We start from the raw sequence: 13,711 nt of genomic DNA, 5'->3' as shown, positions 1-13,711 counted from the left end.
ATTGGCTCTTTCTTATTGTCAGTTTTCAAAGTCAGGATTAAAAGTTGGGCACTGTTTTGCTTTAACCTTCCCCAGTGTGTCCCAGGCTGCTGCTCTTTTGGTGAACCAGTGTGCTGGTCATGCCCAAAGGGATATAAATAAATGAGCTCACCATGGGAATGACATGGAGGTAGCTACATATAGACGAGTGCTGTCAGCAGCTACACAAAGGCTTTATCCAGAATCCAGTCTTTTACTCAGTAGACTGCAGTGAAGTGGCTACCAAACAGCTGGCTCTGACCTCAGTCCAGCCCTTCCAGGAACAGGAGATATTCCAAATTACGGTTTGAGCTGAGGTAGTTTCCAGCACACGTACGTAAGTACTGTCTCACTGAGCAACCTTCCAGATTATTATCTGGTCACATGAACCTTGGCATATGAGATAATCTGACTGACTAACATTTCCAGTGATTCTGGGCCAAATTAGCTAAGAATACACATAACCACATGCTTGCTGCATGCAGTCACGTCAATTTACGCCAGCCAAGTTTGTCTCTAAAGATGATTAATTGTTTTTGTGCTGCTAGCTGGGTATTTCTATTAAAACAAAACAAAACAAAATCCTCTCTCTTTACAAGAAATTGCCTGAAAAAGTGTCAAGCACCAAAAAGAGCTTTTTTCTCTCTCTGCTAAAGATGAGAGTGAAAGTAAAGAGAATGTAACTCGTTAGCAGAGAGAAGGTGTGCAGAATTCAACATGTACACCTAATTCTGATCAAATCTGACTGGATTGATACAACTCGCTGCCCTCTCACCTTATATCCTTATATTAAGGGGAGTTTACTGTTCACCTCAGCAGCTGAACAGCAGAGTCTGTCAGGAAACCACTGCCACAACACTTTTCTACCAGGGAAATGGAATTTTTCTAGTAAAAATCCTGGATGTGTAAATTTGTGTTGACTTCAAATTTTAAAAATGGAATAGAAATTTGTAAAAACTCTGCTTCTGGAACATGCTGGGAATTCATTTTGTTGAGTTATATTCATTACTTTTGATTTCTCATCTGTATGGAACTTTCATTACTTCTGCATTATTTTATGACACATCTATCATGATAGTGCAAAATAATATAGCACATGGCCCTCATCATTGAAAAGAAACCAGTAGGAAATAATATGCAAATAAATGCACTATTAAGTTGTAAAATAAACTGAACTTGAAATATTTATTGTGTCATAACAGATTGAAGTATTTCAAAACGAATTTGTAATGCAATCTTTCCCAAATTCTACCCATCAAAAATTCAAGGCTCATTTTTTTCCCCACTGTCATTTTCAAAGAAAACAACATTTGGGATATGCGCTTAAAAACAAAATAGTTAACAAAAAATAAAGTAATGTAAACCACAATCATAATATTTTATTATAGATAAATATAGTGCTGTTTTGTTTAATAAAGTATAAATAATAAAGAATAACAAACAGTAATTCTGACCCACACTTCTCAGGAAGAAAGTGATGCTTAGGATGGTGTTTATTTTTTTTTTGTTGGGATTTTGATTGCCAATTCTAGCACAGATAAAGCATATGGCTTAGCTGTGGAACCTCTGAATTTGTCTTCCCTTTTCTATCAAATGGCTATATAGATTTTTGTTTGCTTTTTTATATCTACACACACTGCTAAAATTAAAAATCAGGAAGTGCACCCAAGAAACTCAACCACTATTTAGCCCAAGATTGTCACAATCTATTTGGGGGACGGCATGAAGTAAAAAAAAGCCAAAAGATCAATCAATTCAAAGGAAAATTCACAGAAGAATATATTTTGGCAAAACAAGCAGGGCTCATAAAGCAGGTCCGTGGAGGGAGGTTGGAAGCAGAGAAGCAGCAGAAAGGAATGGGAAATGAGAGTGATGTATGAGAACAACCAGGCAGCCTCAGGTCTGTTAGAAATCCAAGTACTTTTCATTATTCAGTACCAAGTGCAATGAGGAGATGCTTACTGTACTTCTGGTAGAGGTTCTCTGGCTGCCACAGTTTTGCTTTTTGAAGCACAAGAAATGTAGCTGTTAAGGAAGAAAAGCTCGCATTTTAAGGACTTTTTAAAATCCAAAATTGCTTAAACATAGGCAGATATAATACCAGCATGAACATATCCTGCTGGGTATTTACAGATCCATGACTACATGGTTCAGGTGTTTTCTGAAGAATCACACCTCGGATTTCAGGAAGAACCTGAAGCATGTTCTGATGGAGCAATAAATCACATGCAGGAGTATTTTAATGCTAATAATGCCTATAAGATATGCCATTATGCACCTAACTTTCCATCATGGGCTGTGCTGTTAACTATTAGACTAATAAAACATCTACTGCTCCCTATGGTCTTGTATTGCTCCAGTACCTTTATAATTTGCAATAATCTCTGAATTATCTCTAATGCAATGAGGCAAATGTGTGGCTGGGGTAAAATGTCATAACTTTGGTGGGAAAGAGGACATTTTCACACTGGCTGGGAATCTGTCTCTACAGATATAACTTTGGCACTATTCACTGCTCTGGCGGCATAGCTGGCTTTCGCTGCTGGCCAGAATGTTCAGGAGGAGTTGGAGCACCACCAGCGTCTCACAAATTCACTCTTGCTTTTGCTGAACCTTGAATGCAACTTTAATTTTTTTGAATATTTATTGTATTTGCTTCTTTATTTCTTCCCTCAGGCTTTGACTTTTTTTAATCTAAAATAAGTATAAAATCTGTCATTTAAAGGCGCTTCTAAGCTTTGATTAGTATCAGCTGAAGCATTAGTCATCTGTTGCAGCTTCTGTAATTGTTTAAATTATCCCTTTGCAAATGCTAAATGCCCTAAAGTTACCAGCTTCCTCTCTCCCCAGTCTTTCTCTTCTAGAAAAATCAAAGGCCATTTCTCCAGGTATTCCATTTAAAAAGCCATCTCACAGCAAGCAAAAAGTAATATGTATAGTTGCCTCTTTTCATCTGAAACCATCTGTAGCTATATTGACATTAAAATTATGTGAATTTCTAGCAAAGCAGGAAGAAATAAGTGTCATGCATTGCTATAACAGAAATTTGAATATGTTTACCTACTTTACCAAGTATAAGTAATAACTGAGGAAGAAAATACTACTGTCATCACTTCCAGCACTGTGGGCTGAGCATAAGATTCAATTCTTACAGGCAAGAAAATTACAGATTTTATAAATGTAGTTTTTCTTTGTGCCCCCCAGCAGGGACCAGATCCCTGTTGTGCTGGATGTTTTGAAAACGTACAGTGGAAGACACAAGACACCATGAAATCCTCTTTCCAAAAGGAAGTAAAAAAGGAGGATTTCCACAGCAATGAGCCTACATTCAGCTATTTTTGTGTCTGTGTTCCTTTAGCCATTTTGCTGTGGGAATTGCTGCTATGTGGGACTCAGCATCCATGTCCCACTATGGAAGGCCCTTACTTTGACACAGCTGGTTATTCAGCCTCTTTTGGTATCTCTGGCACCAGAGGTGGCACACCATTAATGATAGATTACTTGAACGAGAAAAATTATGATAAAAATCCTCTGCATGAAATGAGACTGCTGTGGATGGTCACAGGTTCTGCTCATTCTCTGCAGAGAAGAATATATAGTCCTCTGAAGTGAAATATTAGAAGTGACAGATTTAGGGGGGTAATACTTAAAATGGCCATGAAAGTATTAACCTCTTTCCTGGGAAAGGACTTCTTTACTTTCCTTCCCTAGAATGAGGCTAATGGGAAGAATCTGACGTTAGGGGCAATATTCTGGTACTGCAAAGAGTTCCTTTGCAGAGTTTCACTGCCTACTTTAATGACTGCATTTGCTCACCTAAAATGAATGTGGTATGTCTAACCTCCAAGCCATGATGTGAGAAGTTATTTTTACTTGCTAGAGCTGACTGTGCAAAAGAGAGACAGTGATGACTTTTCTCCTCGGCTGTTCACTTTCCTCTCTCGAGGCGAGAGGAAGAGATTTCTGATACCAGAGGCAGCATTTCTGCATGCAAATGGCTTTGCTGACATGCCAGTGGAAATTCATTGTGTTGTTAAGCCATAGCATGCATGTACAAAGACACTGCTGCTTCAGGTGCTTTCCAAACAACAGTGTCAAAAAAAAAAAAAGCTTATGAACTCCTTCAGAGAAAAACAGGCCTTTCAGAGCAATCAGACTAAGCCCTAATTCATCTTTGGCAAAAGATGTAGTGATATACACACTGCAATATTTAACTGCAAGGAGTGTTGAGTATATACAAGTGACTGGGTTGATGCATACACTTGTGTCTGTGCAAGGGTGTTTTAATTCCCTAAAAATAACAATATTCCCATGACATTCATATGGTTAAAAGTTCCTCCAGCGTCCACGTTGAACCAGAAACGTTCAGTTATCGCCAACTGGGTTTTACGAAGAGATTTCAGTGGGAGAAGGCACTGGGTAGAGGATGGAGAGCTGGCTTAAGGAAAGGCAGGAAAGTAGCCTCCACTGTCTTTGCAACACATCAAGGAGAGAGGCTCTTCCTGCGCATCTGAAGAAGCAAGATCTCTTCTGCATGGCTTAGAAAGTGTACTGAAAAGGAGGTCACTGCACAGTAGCCAAAATCTGAGTTTGCACCTCTGTTTACAGCTTAACTTGCAAAATCATACAGCGCAGAGCTACTGAGCTCTGAGGCTTTTGATGGCAAAAGGCTTTCTCTGCTGGTTTCCCCAGAGGTGATTTATTCTGTAAAAACTATACGGTGTAACACTTTCTGCCTTAAAAGCAACTCATGCAAAGTTAATTATGTTGCACTATGTTTGTGGGAAAATACATTTTACTACAAGTTAATTTGAAGAAAAAAAATATTATATAATGAATGCTATAAAGGAAACAGTTACGAGTTGCCTTAACAGCATTTATAAATCAAATCACTGCACATCGATAACTTTAAAACCAACCTACATTAGGCTTTTGGAACAATGTATGAGTAAAACTGTTTTTGAGTAGCCACATAGTTTTTCATAAGTTGTAGGTGGCCAAAAAAAAATTAAAAAAAAAAAAAAGTAATTGTATAAGACTTGATGATTTTTGCTTGTTCTGCTGTTTTCTGTGGCTTTTTGGAAGCAACACAGAAGCCAAAACCCTTAGATATTTTGTGATGCTTTTTAATTGAAAATATTTCTTATAAGAAATCTTTAATTACCTGCTTTCCTCTTTACAAAGAGATAGGAATTTCATCCATACAAATTAATAAATTGAGACGGAAAAAAGGGACTTTTGATCATCTAGGCTCACCTACTGTTTTACATTGGCCAAAGAGATTTATCCTTGCTAAATACTTCTTTCACTCATTGAGCAAGAAACCTGTGTGATTCATGTTTCAGCTACAGAATATCTTCACTCAAATGAGTATTGCTGTGCGTGTTAATGACCTGAAGATCAGCCCACAAGACACTCAACTCTTCCTTACCATCCCTTGATGGTAAGTAAAAAGATGGACCAAATTTCTTGGCTAAATTTTCCTACTTGTGGCTTTCAGGCACCAGCTCTAGTAAGGCCTTTGGCTGCTTGGGTAAGAACCTTTCTGCTCAGACACATCCTCTCCTGGGTTTGCCTCCCTGGGGAGCAGGGCCAAAAGGAAGGAAAACCCAGAATGCTGTCCTCCAAACTGGCCCAGACACCTGGACCCTTGTTCTGTCATGGGCAGTGTGTGGAGCAGGAGGCGGCTCATACCCCTCCTCAAAACTTCAGTGCCTAGTCCCAAGACACCTCCTCTGAGCACTTATATACTGCTTTTAAGGACAGTTGTAGCCTAAGTGTAAATAACTTTCCCTGCTTGGAGACTTCCCCTAGTTTGGGGACATTTTGTAGGATAACTGGGTAAAAAAAAACAAACCTGAAGCTGGTTTGTGATTCCTCTCCGTCCCCCCAAAATCAAAAATTTCTTCTCCATGGCATATCACCTCAGAATTAATTTCAAGAGCAAATCTGGGGAAAAAGATCACACACTGCTATTATTTCTCTTCTAAATTCTTTAAGTAACTCACTGGAAGAGCTCGTGTGCACCAAACTCCTTGCATAATGTCGTATCCATAGCAGAGAAAGTCCCCAGAGCAGGTTGACAATATTGAATAAAAGAAATTATAGTCCTATAAAGAATTTCATGTTCACAGCGTGCATGTGCAAAATAAACTGCCGGTGTTGCTGACTCATGTGAATTTAAGTTTTGCAAGATTAGGTAATTTTCCCCTGAACCCAGCTCCTGCAGGAGATGATTGTGGGACCAAAATGTCTGGGATTTTTCTCTTCTGCTTCCTTTCAGTATTTTTTTCTGCATTTTTCTGGTTGTGGAAAAGCCCGCAATGTGATGTGAATGTGCTTTAAAGGCTTGAAAAACAAATATGTATTTATTCTGTTCCTTGAAGTCAAAGAAAATCAAGAACTTAATAATAACACTTAATATATGTGACTGATCCTTCCCAAAAGTACAAGATAGGTAAGAAAACCAAAGGAAATAATGCCAATTTTTCCTTTTTAAAATGGAGAATTAATTCAGAGAATTAATTGTGCTGAATTCAAAACTTTGGGTTGATGCCAACCGATTTCTCAAGATGACACAGCCAAACACACCTTTTATAAATTCCTGATACTGCATTGAGGACAGGAAATTATTTCTTGCTAAATACCAGAACTAGTTAAATGTGCTATAATTTTGTAGACTTTGTCAGAGCTCCCACTGATCTGAATGGGACTCATAGGGCACATGCAAGAATCTCACAGAAACTCAACCTCCTGGAAGCAGCTCCTGGTGTTTAACCACAGAGCATTAAGCATTAAATCACTCTGCCTGAGTTTCTGTTGGGTAGAGAAAGAAAGGGTTCTTCTCTCTGGCATTGCAATACAGCATTTCCCTTTAGATTTATTAATCTGAGAATATTATAAATGCATTTGGTAAATCACAATATTCTGAACTACTAGCAATATGCAATAAGGGTCTAAATACATACTTTTTAAAATCTGTGGTTCCTGTGGTTCTGGCCTATTCTGGCAAGCAGTAAGTAATGTAAACTCAAGAAATTAAGTTAATCATAACTATCTCACAAACAGAAAACAGGCATTAGAAGTGTCATATTGGGCCTGTACTACTTATATTTAATTAAACAGAAAATTATGGCTAATCCAGTACAGCAGTCTCTCATTTGCTCTAATAACTAACTGAAACTAGTTCACCAGTACCGACAAGGGTTCATGGAAGCAAGGAACCCAACTTCTGTTCATTCAGGGTTGGCTCAGGAAGGGGTTATCACAGCAAATAAAGGGGCTTAAACAGCCAGGTGAATGAGCATTCAGAAACCAAATTCTTCAGGCAGTCTTGGAAATCTCAGCCTTGTACTATACTTGTACCAATCCCTTGGTACTGTGCCAAAAATATTTTTTTAAAAAAGTCCACGCTGCTGGCCATGTAAATTGAACATAAATTTCTGTTTCTAAGCAGAGACTTCCAGCTGTTATTGCTACCCTGTGTGTATTTTACCTCTGAATAAAGAGTACCTAGCAATCACCACTCATGTCTCTCTTTTCACCGCTACAGGGGCAGAGTCCATGGTTTGGAGGAGGTGTAGAAAATCTTCAGGGTCAGAAAAATTCAGAATGAAGATTAAAACACAGGTCTGGTATCATCCCAGCAGCATGCAGCATGGAAGGATTCCTGAAAAGTGGCTCTTTGCCTAATGCTGTTGTTGTACTATGCTTCTTTTATTGACATTATAGGAAAGCTGAAGGTAAGAAACGGATTTGTCTTTCCTTTGATAAAAACCTAATTCTAAATGTATGTAGATAAGCTAACTGTGTAAATAGCGCTCAATAACGTGAACACTACCATCAAAATTGTTAGTAATAGTCATCATATTGGTTTGACAATTTTGTGCATGCTTCCTCTTTGGCTAGATTAAAAAAAATAGCAAAAAATATTTTACCCCATTAAGAAGGAACAAATGAGACGTTCACCTTTAACTAGGCACACAAATTACAAATACACCCTTTAAATGACCAAGAACACTGGAAATCTGCTAGTATTCCACCCTGCATATTTCAAAGGCAATGAATTAAACATTTGAAGCAAACTTATCTACCTGTTCCAGTTGTTGCAAATGAGACAAGGGTTGTTTGGGTTTTTTTTTTCTAGAAAAACAGTAAGTCTCAAAACTCCCCTAGTTTACTGAAAAATTCCATAGGCTAAATAGATTAGGATTCCCATTTTCGTGGCATTCAAGAGACCAACTCTTTCACTGAGGGATAATGAATCACAAAAACTGTCATGAAAATATTTATGAAGCATTTTTTAGCTGTAATTTATGGGTTCATAAACTTCCATCCTACCCATTCCTCTCATCTTACTTACACAATTTGGCTGTAGTTTATATTTTTTTACTCATGTTATTAAAACAAACAAAAACTCAAAACACTTCTTTTAGCTAAGACCCTTTGTTTAAAAATAAAAATTTTTAAAATTGCCAGGTCCAATCTAATAAGCAGGGCACAGCTGAGTACATTTAGGTGCCAGCAAGTACTCATAGCATTGCTGAGATGGTAGGCTCTGCAAATGTATGAAAAATGAGTATCCATTCCAAAACAAACATTTAAGTGTCGTGCTCTGAAACAGACACTGTAATCGAAGTGTCAAGAGTCAGCCTAAGGACATAACTTTGAGTCCACAGAGCTGCCAGGAGGTCTCAAACAAACCAGTGCAGGATTATTTGTAAAAATCCTGGAGAAGACCGGGGTTGTGACCCACAAGGAATCCTTACTGTCTCCCAGAGAAAGGAATGAAAGTACTTCTACCACAGAATAAGACCACAACACACTGAAAACAGAGTGCCTGAACTGGCGCCGTGAGAACCAGGCAGAGCCCCAGCGTGCCGGGATAACACACTCACCTTGTCCACAATGCAGATCTGCTTCTTGCTTTGCACATCAACAATCTCTACTTCAAAGTACGTGACCTTTGAATGTTTGAGAGCTGGTGAGGGTTTGATTTGGCCAGCAGAGAGCACCAGCTGAGACAAGTTGAAAAAAGAGCGTGAGTCGTTGTGAGACATGGACAGAGCTCCTCCATCGGCTGCGAGATCCCTGCTGCGTTCTGGAGTGCTGGGACTCTGCCTCTTGAGCATGGTGTGACCCAGCAGCAGCAGCGATCGTCATATCAGCAGGGGACAGTTCCAGGGGAAAATGTTTCCTCCCTGCATCGGTTAAATACAGCCAGAGACTGACGAGACACGAAAGGTCAAGTGGCATTCCATTTTAAGTGTACTGTCTTATTTAGCAGGAGTGAAAACAATGGCTCTCTAATCCATGTCTATATTTAATCTGCTATCGTGATGTCCTGTGTTGATGCTGCTGCTGCTCTCTTATTTTCTTTTTTCCATTTTATTTAAAAACGCGTTTGAAACAAGAGATGCTGGAATTCCCTATTAGCAGATATCAGATCCTGAAATTCCAGAGCTCCAGAGGGGCAAGCAGAAACGAACATAGTAAATTCCACTGTTACCTACTGAGACAGATGTTTAAAATGTCCATGTACACACACATGTATTGGTATAAATGTCACCTATTCTAGACTTGTCATCATCAGATGTCATCTATTCTAGAAATATCTGCTAAGAAAATAGCATGAGTTCATCAGCAAAATTTAGGGGATATTTTAAGTATCTACTTGGCTTTACTACTGTGAATTTTCTGGTATTTAATGGGGTAGAGCTTTCCTCACAGTTCTGCCAGGGAAAATCAACTGAAGGAAAGGAAATTATAACCTTAAAGGCATACAATCAGGGTCATTTCTCTATTTTCTTATTTTTTCCTGACAATTTTTACAATCCAAGTCTACAACAAAACAAAAGCAGCTTTAACGGTAAAAATAAAGACTACATAAAACAACAAATTTTCTCTGAAGCAGCTTTCCCACGCCGTGTTTAAACTTCATTTCTCCATGTATGGCTTTTTAATAGGATTTAACAGAACTAGCAGTGCTTTTCCATCCTGAAATTCTCCCCTATATTTCCCTGAGCTGCCTAGGATTACAGTGTTAGAAGGACACCATGAGTTTCTGCACACAGCTCTTTCCAGAGAGTAAACTCTGAATAAATTTCTGCATGGTAAAATCTCAGGAAAATTACAATCACTATTATAAAAATCATATAGGTTTGTTACACTGAGGAAATTAATTAAGTGGAAAAAAGTTTCCACAAGGTAAAAGTCACCACACAACGAATATCCACTCTGGGATGCAGGGTGGAAACGGAACAGGTCTCTTTTCTTTGATTCTGCTGTGACTTAGAGAAAATTTAGTGGTTCTTTAGCCATAGTTCTGATTAAAGGAGCTAACCCTAACTCATAGCTAAGATGCTTTATGCCCTCATACATAACAAATTTTGAGGTAGCTTAGATGGAGAAAAAAGTCCCCCCTGCTTGGTGATGCAGCCGTGCAGCCTTGGAATGCCTTCCCTGGATTTGTTAATGGAAAACCCTGATTGGGGAATGCAGATGTAGAACAATATTGATCCCCTACTACAAAAAAAACAGGATTAAATTTTGACTTTACTGAAATCAGCTAGTGTCTTGCCAGTGGTGCAGAATAAGTGAGCATCTAAAGGAAAAAAGCAGTTAGACTTGAACAGGATTTTATCGTATCAGAGAAGTTCACCGGTCTCGGAGGTTAAATGAAAGGGGTTCTTGGTGGAGTCAATACAGCAGGCAGAAATTTTGATAAAAGCTAGTCACAACAGGGAGAATGATTAATTACTGTCTTACTGTAAGTGGCTTGCTTAAAACAGCCACCTAAAGACCACAGAAAAGACAAGTCCTAAAATCCAAGTGTGAGATAAACTTATTTGAACAGGCTACTCTAAAGAAACTGTACAAGGAACGAGACAAACTGATAGAATATCCCCCTTTAGCTGTAGGATTTATATGAATAAGTGAGCAGTAATAGCATATATTAATAAATTTCTAAATTTATTTCAATTCTAAACCCATAAAGAATAATATTGATCATCAAGGCTAATTTCTGTGTGTATAAAGGAGCTGGTGTTACAGTCATTACTGTGGGTATATTTATAATATTTAAAAGGATAACATCTGAGCTCCTGCTGCTGCTGAGAAAAAAAGCTTTTGATTTAGTGCAGACATTTAAATGATCAGAATTTTATTACTGACCAATGAACGCTTGAATATCTGAAACAATTCCAGGAAAATGCTTACAAAAATATACTCCATTTTCTTCAATCCAAGCTAATCATTTGCAATGTCAATATTTTACTGAACAACCATCTTTACAGACCCAAACACTTTGCTGACAAAGACTAGGAGATCTTCCCTAAAGGTGGCTGGCCCTTTCCTCCCTCTGTTGTGTTACGGATTTAGGATTAGACTGCAGCAAACGTAATGCTTGCATATAAAGGTGGATGAGAGCTGCTCTACCGAAAATAATCAGGGATAGAGTTACCACTGATAACCCGAGCTCTAAAAGGGAGATGAATAAAAGCTGTGATGGTCCTGCCATTATTGTAACAAGTGCTGCACTTTCTTGAAATGGCATCAATGGGTTTGGATGTTCCAGCTCAGTGTCAAGTCATCCAGCCCGTTCTGTGTGGAGGTGCACATGGAAGGCAAACATTAATTACTGGACAGAAGGCACATCTTTCCTTTCAGTGCAGTTATTGTACTTCATCTCAGTGCTCAGCACTGGAAAGGGGCAGTCCTGGCACACAGGGACAAGTGATCAGCCCTCTGGTGAGATTTACTCATCCACATTACACAGCTATAAGGTGCTGTCCCCAGGGCTGTGGCAGGGCTAGCAGCCAGCAGCCACCCAGCCCCTGACCTCAGCTTCATTCTGGGACTCTGAGAGGAGTCAAAGAGCACTCAGTGAGAATTAAATCATCTCTGACAGCTTCAGCTCGCACTGAAGTTCAGGCCATATAAGGGGCTGATATTTTTGAGGGGCTGCAAGAATGGGCATCACTCTTCTCCAAGGGCGGCTCTGCCTCCTCTCCTCACTTGGCACTCAGCTCACATGGGCTGTTCTGGAGACAGGCAGGCACTTGGTTAAGCCATCCTTCCAAAAGGCACTTTTTCAAGGAGGCACAGAATGCCTGCCCCCAAATCACACAGCCTGGCCATTATCTCTGCTGATATTTTCAGGAAAAAAAAAAAAAAAAAAAAAAAAAAAAAAGTTACACCTGTAAAGGATTTTTTGCACCCTTCTAATCAGTATCTGGAAATAAGCATCAGCCTGTGCTGGTCATGACAAAATAGGTAACAAAGCACTGCTCAGGAGCTAAGACCTAGCATTCCATTTCTGCTTGTGGCACCAATTTCCTGTGAGGAGTTAGGGAGCTGCTGGTTTTCCTGGTTTCCCTGTTTTCCCTTCCTATTCCACATGCTGTCCCTGTGTGAGGCTCTCTTGCACTGTGCATTTTGCAGACAGCCTGGCACAAAGGGATTTCAAAAGATCTCAGCTGGGGCCTCAAGGTGCTTCTGAAGTTCCTTTTCATCTCTGGTCATGGTTTGAACTCCTCCTTTCCCAGCAAACTGGTCATCTCCTTTCAGCCTGCAGAATGTCAGCTGTTAAGTCAGCAGCACAGGGTCACCTCTGTCAGTCCAGATGCTTGTCAGCAGCCCCTCACATGTCACTTTTTTATCCCACACACTTCAAATGCTTGGCAGGACCAGGGTTATTCTTTTCCCACAGGCTTTGCCCCCAAGACACAAAACTCCAGAGCCCAAAGCATGTGGGGTTCAGAACCACAGGTCATGAAATCTAAAACAGAGCAGATTGCCAAGGTCACACTTACCTTTGTGTGCCATTTTTGGAGATGCTGCCACTTTGTCTTGCTGGGAAGGGGGATAAGAACCAATATGTTCACACGGCCCTTGGCCTCACCTTTTTCAGCAACTGTGCAGCCCTGACACCAGGTATTGTGCTTGGTCTAACCACAGGTGTTAACTTCTCCCTGTTTCAGTCTTAGATTTCACATTTTCAGGGCCAGGCAGGAGTGTAGCTGTTCTTCCAGTGTCTTTTTATCGAGCTGTCCAAGGAAGGATTTAAGAACCTGATCTAATTTACTTATTTGGAAGAACACAGACAATAATTTGTGCGTCTGGCCCCTGGCTTCATCTGGCAGAGAGTTTAGGAATAGCTTTACCAGATTATTTGGGGTGCTACTGCATTTAGATGTTTGGTTTGATTCTGCTATCTGTAACAAATAACAACTAGAATGTATTTCTGAAGCATTGCAGAAATTTAAGCAGGAGCCTGGCTGCTAGGGAAAAAAAAAAAAAAAGAAAAAAAAAGAAACAACTAAAACCACTGTGCATGAACCTCTGGCATTTCTTTGCCTGCATGCATCTACCTTAGAAGTCCTAAAATCAATTTAAAACATTCCGTCAACATGCTTGCACATGAAAATGCCACTTAGAAGGAGCTCCACAGCATTTCTACTAAAACTACTCAGGTCATTGCATTTTCTCTCTTGAAGCTAAGTCTCTTGAATAAGTAAAGGAAGAGAGAAAGGCGCAGAAGGAGAGTGTCTGACTTTAACACTAAACAATCCTAAAGCTATTTTAAATAGTGCTGAAGTCAGGACTAAACCCCACCGGCTAGGGGACAGGGTAAAATTGATACACACCCGTGTTTCTCCTCTTCAGCTGCACTGGCAGGGCTCCTCAGCAGAGG

The 13,711-nt window shown here is 39.6% G+C and overlaps 1 protein-coding gene and 1 long non-coding RNA gene across 3 annotated transcripts in view; one reads left to right on the top strand and one right to left on the bottom strand.

The window, feature by feature from the left end:
• The window catches only part of LOC120752644 (uncharacterized), a 49,353-nt gene extending 40,433 nt beyond the window's left edge, over window positions 1-8,920 (top strand). Inside the window, exons 3-5 of the long non-coding RNA XR_005700784.2 lie at window positions 5,364-5,461; window positions 7,571-7,760; window positions 8,697-8,920. This is a non-coding gene — a long non-coding RNA (uncharacterized LOC120752644). The remainder of the gene's footprint in view (window positions 1-5,363; window positions 5,462-7,570; window positions 7,761-8,696) is intronic.
• Window positions 1-9,149, bottom strand: part of TECRL (trans-2,3-enoyl-CoA reductase like) — a 60,813-nt gene extending 51,664 nt beyond the window's left edge. For both annotated transcript variants that reach the window (XM_040064038.2, XM_040064042.2), the window contains exon 1: window positions 8,916-9,149. In XM_040064038.2, the coding sequence (XP_039919972.1) occupies window positions 8,916-9,149 (234 nt within the window). The remainder of the gene's footprint in view (window positions 1-8,915) is intronic.
• Window positions 9,150-13,711: the final 4,562 nt, after the last annotated feature.

This window comes from Hirundo rustica, chromosome 5 (genome assembly GCF_015227805.2).
Source record: "Hirundo rustica isolate bHirRus1 chromosome 5, bHirRus1.pri.v3, whole genome shotgun sequence".
In the NCBI taxonomy this organism is placed as follows: domain Eukaryota; kingdom Metazoa; phylum Chordata; class Aves; order Passeriformes; family Hirundinidae; genus Hirundo; species Hirundo rustica.
The sequence above is the reverse complement of the archived record's forward strand: the minus strand, read 5'-3'. Positions and strand labels throughout refer to the sequence as shown.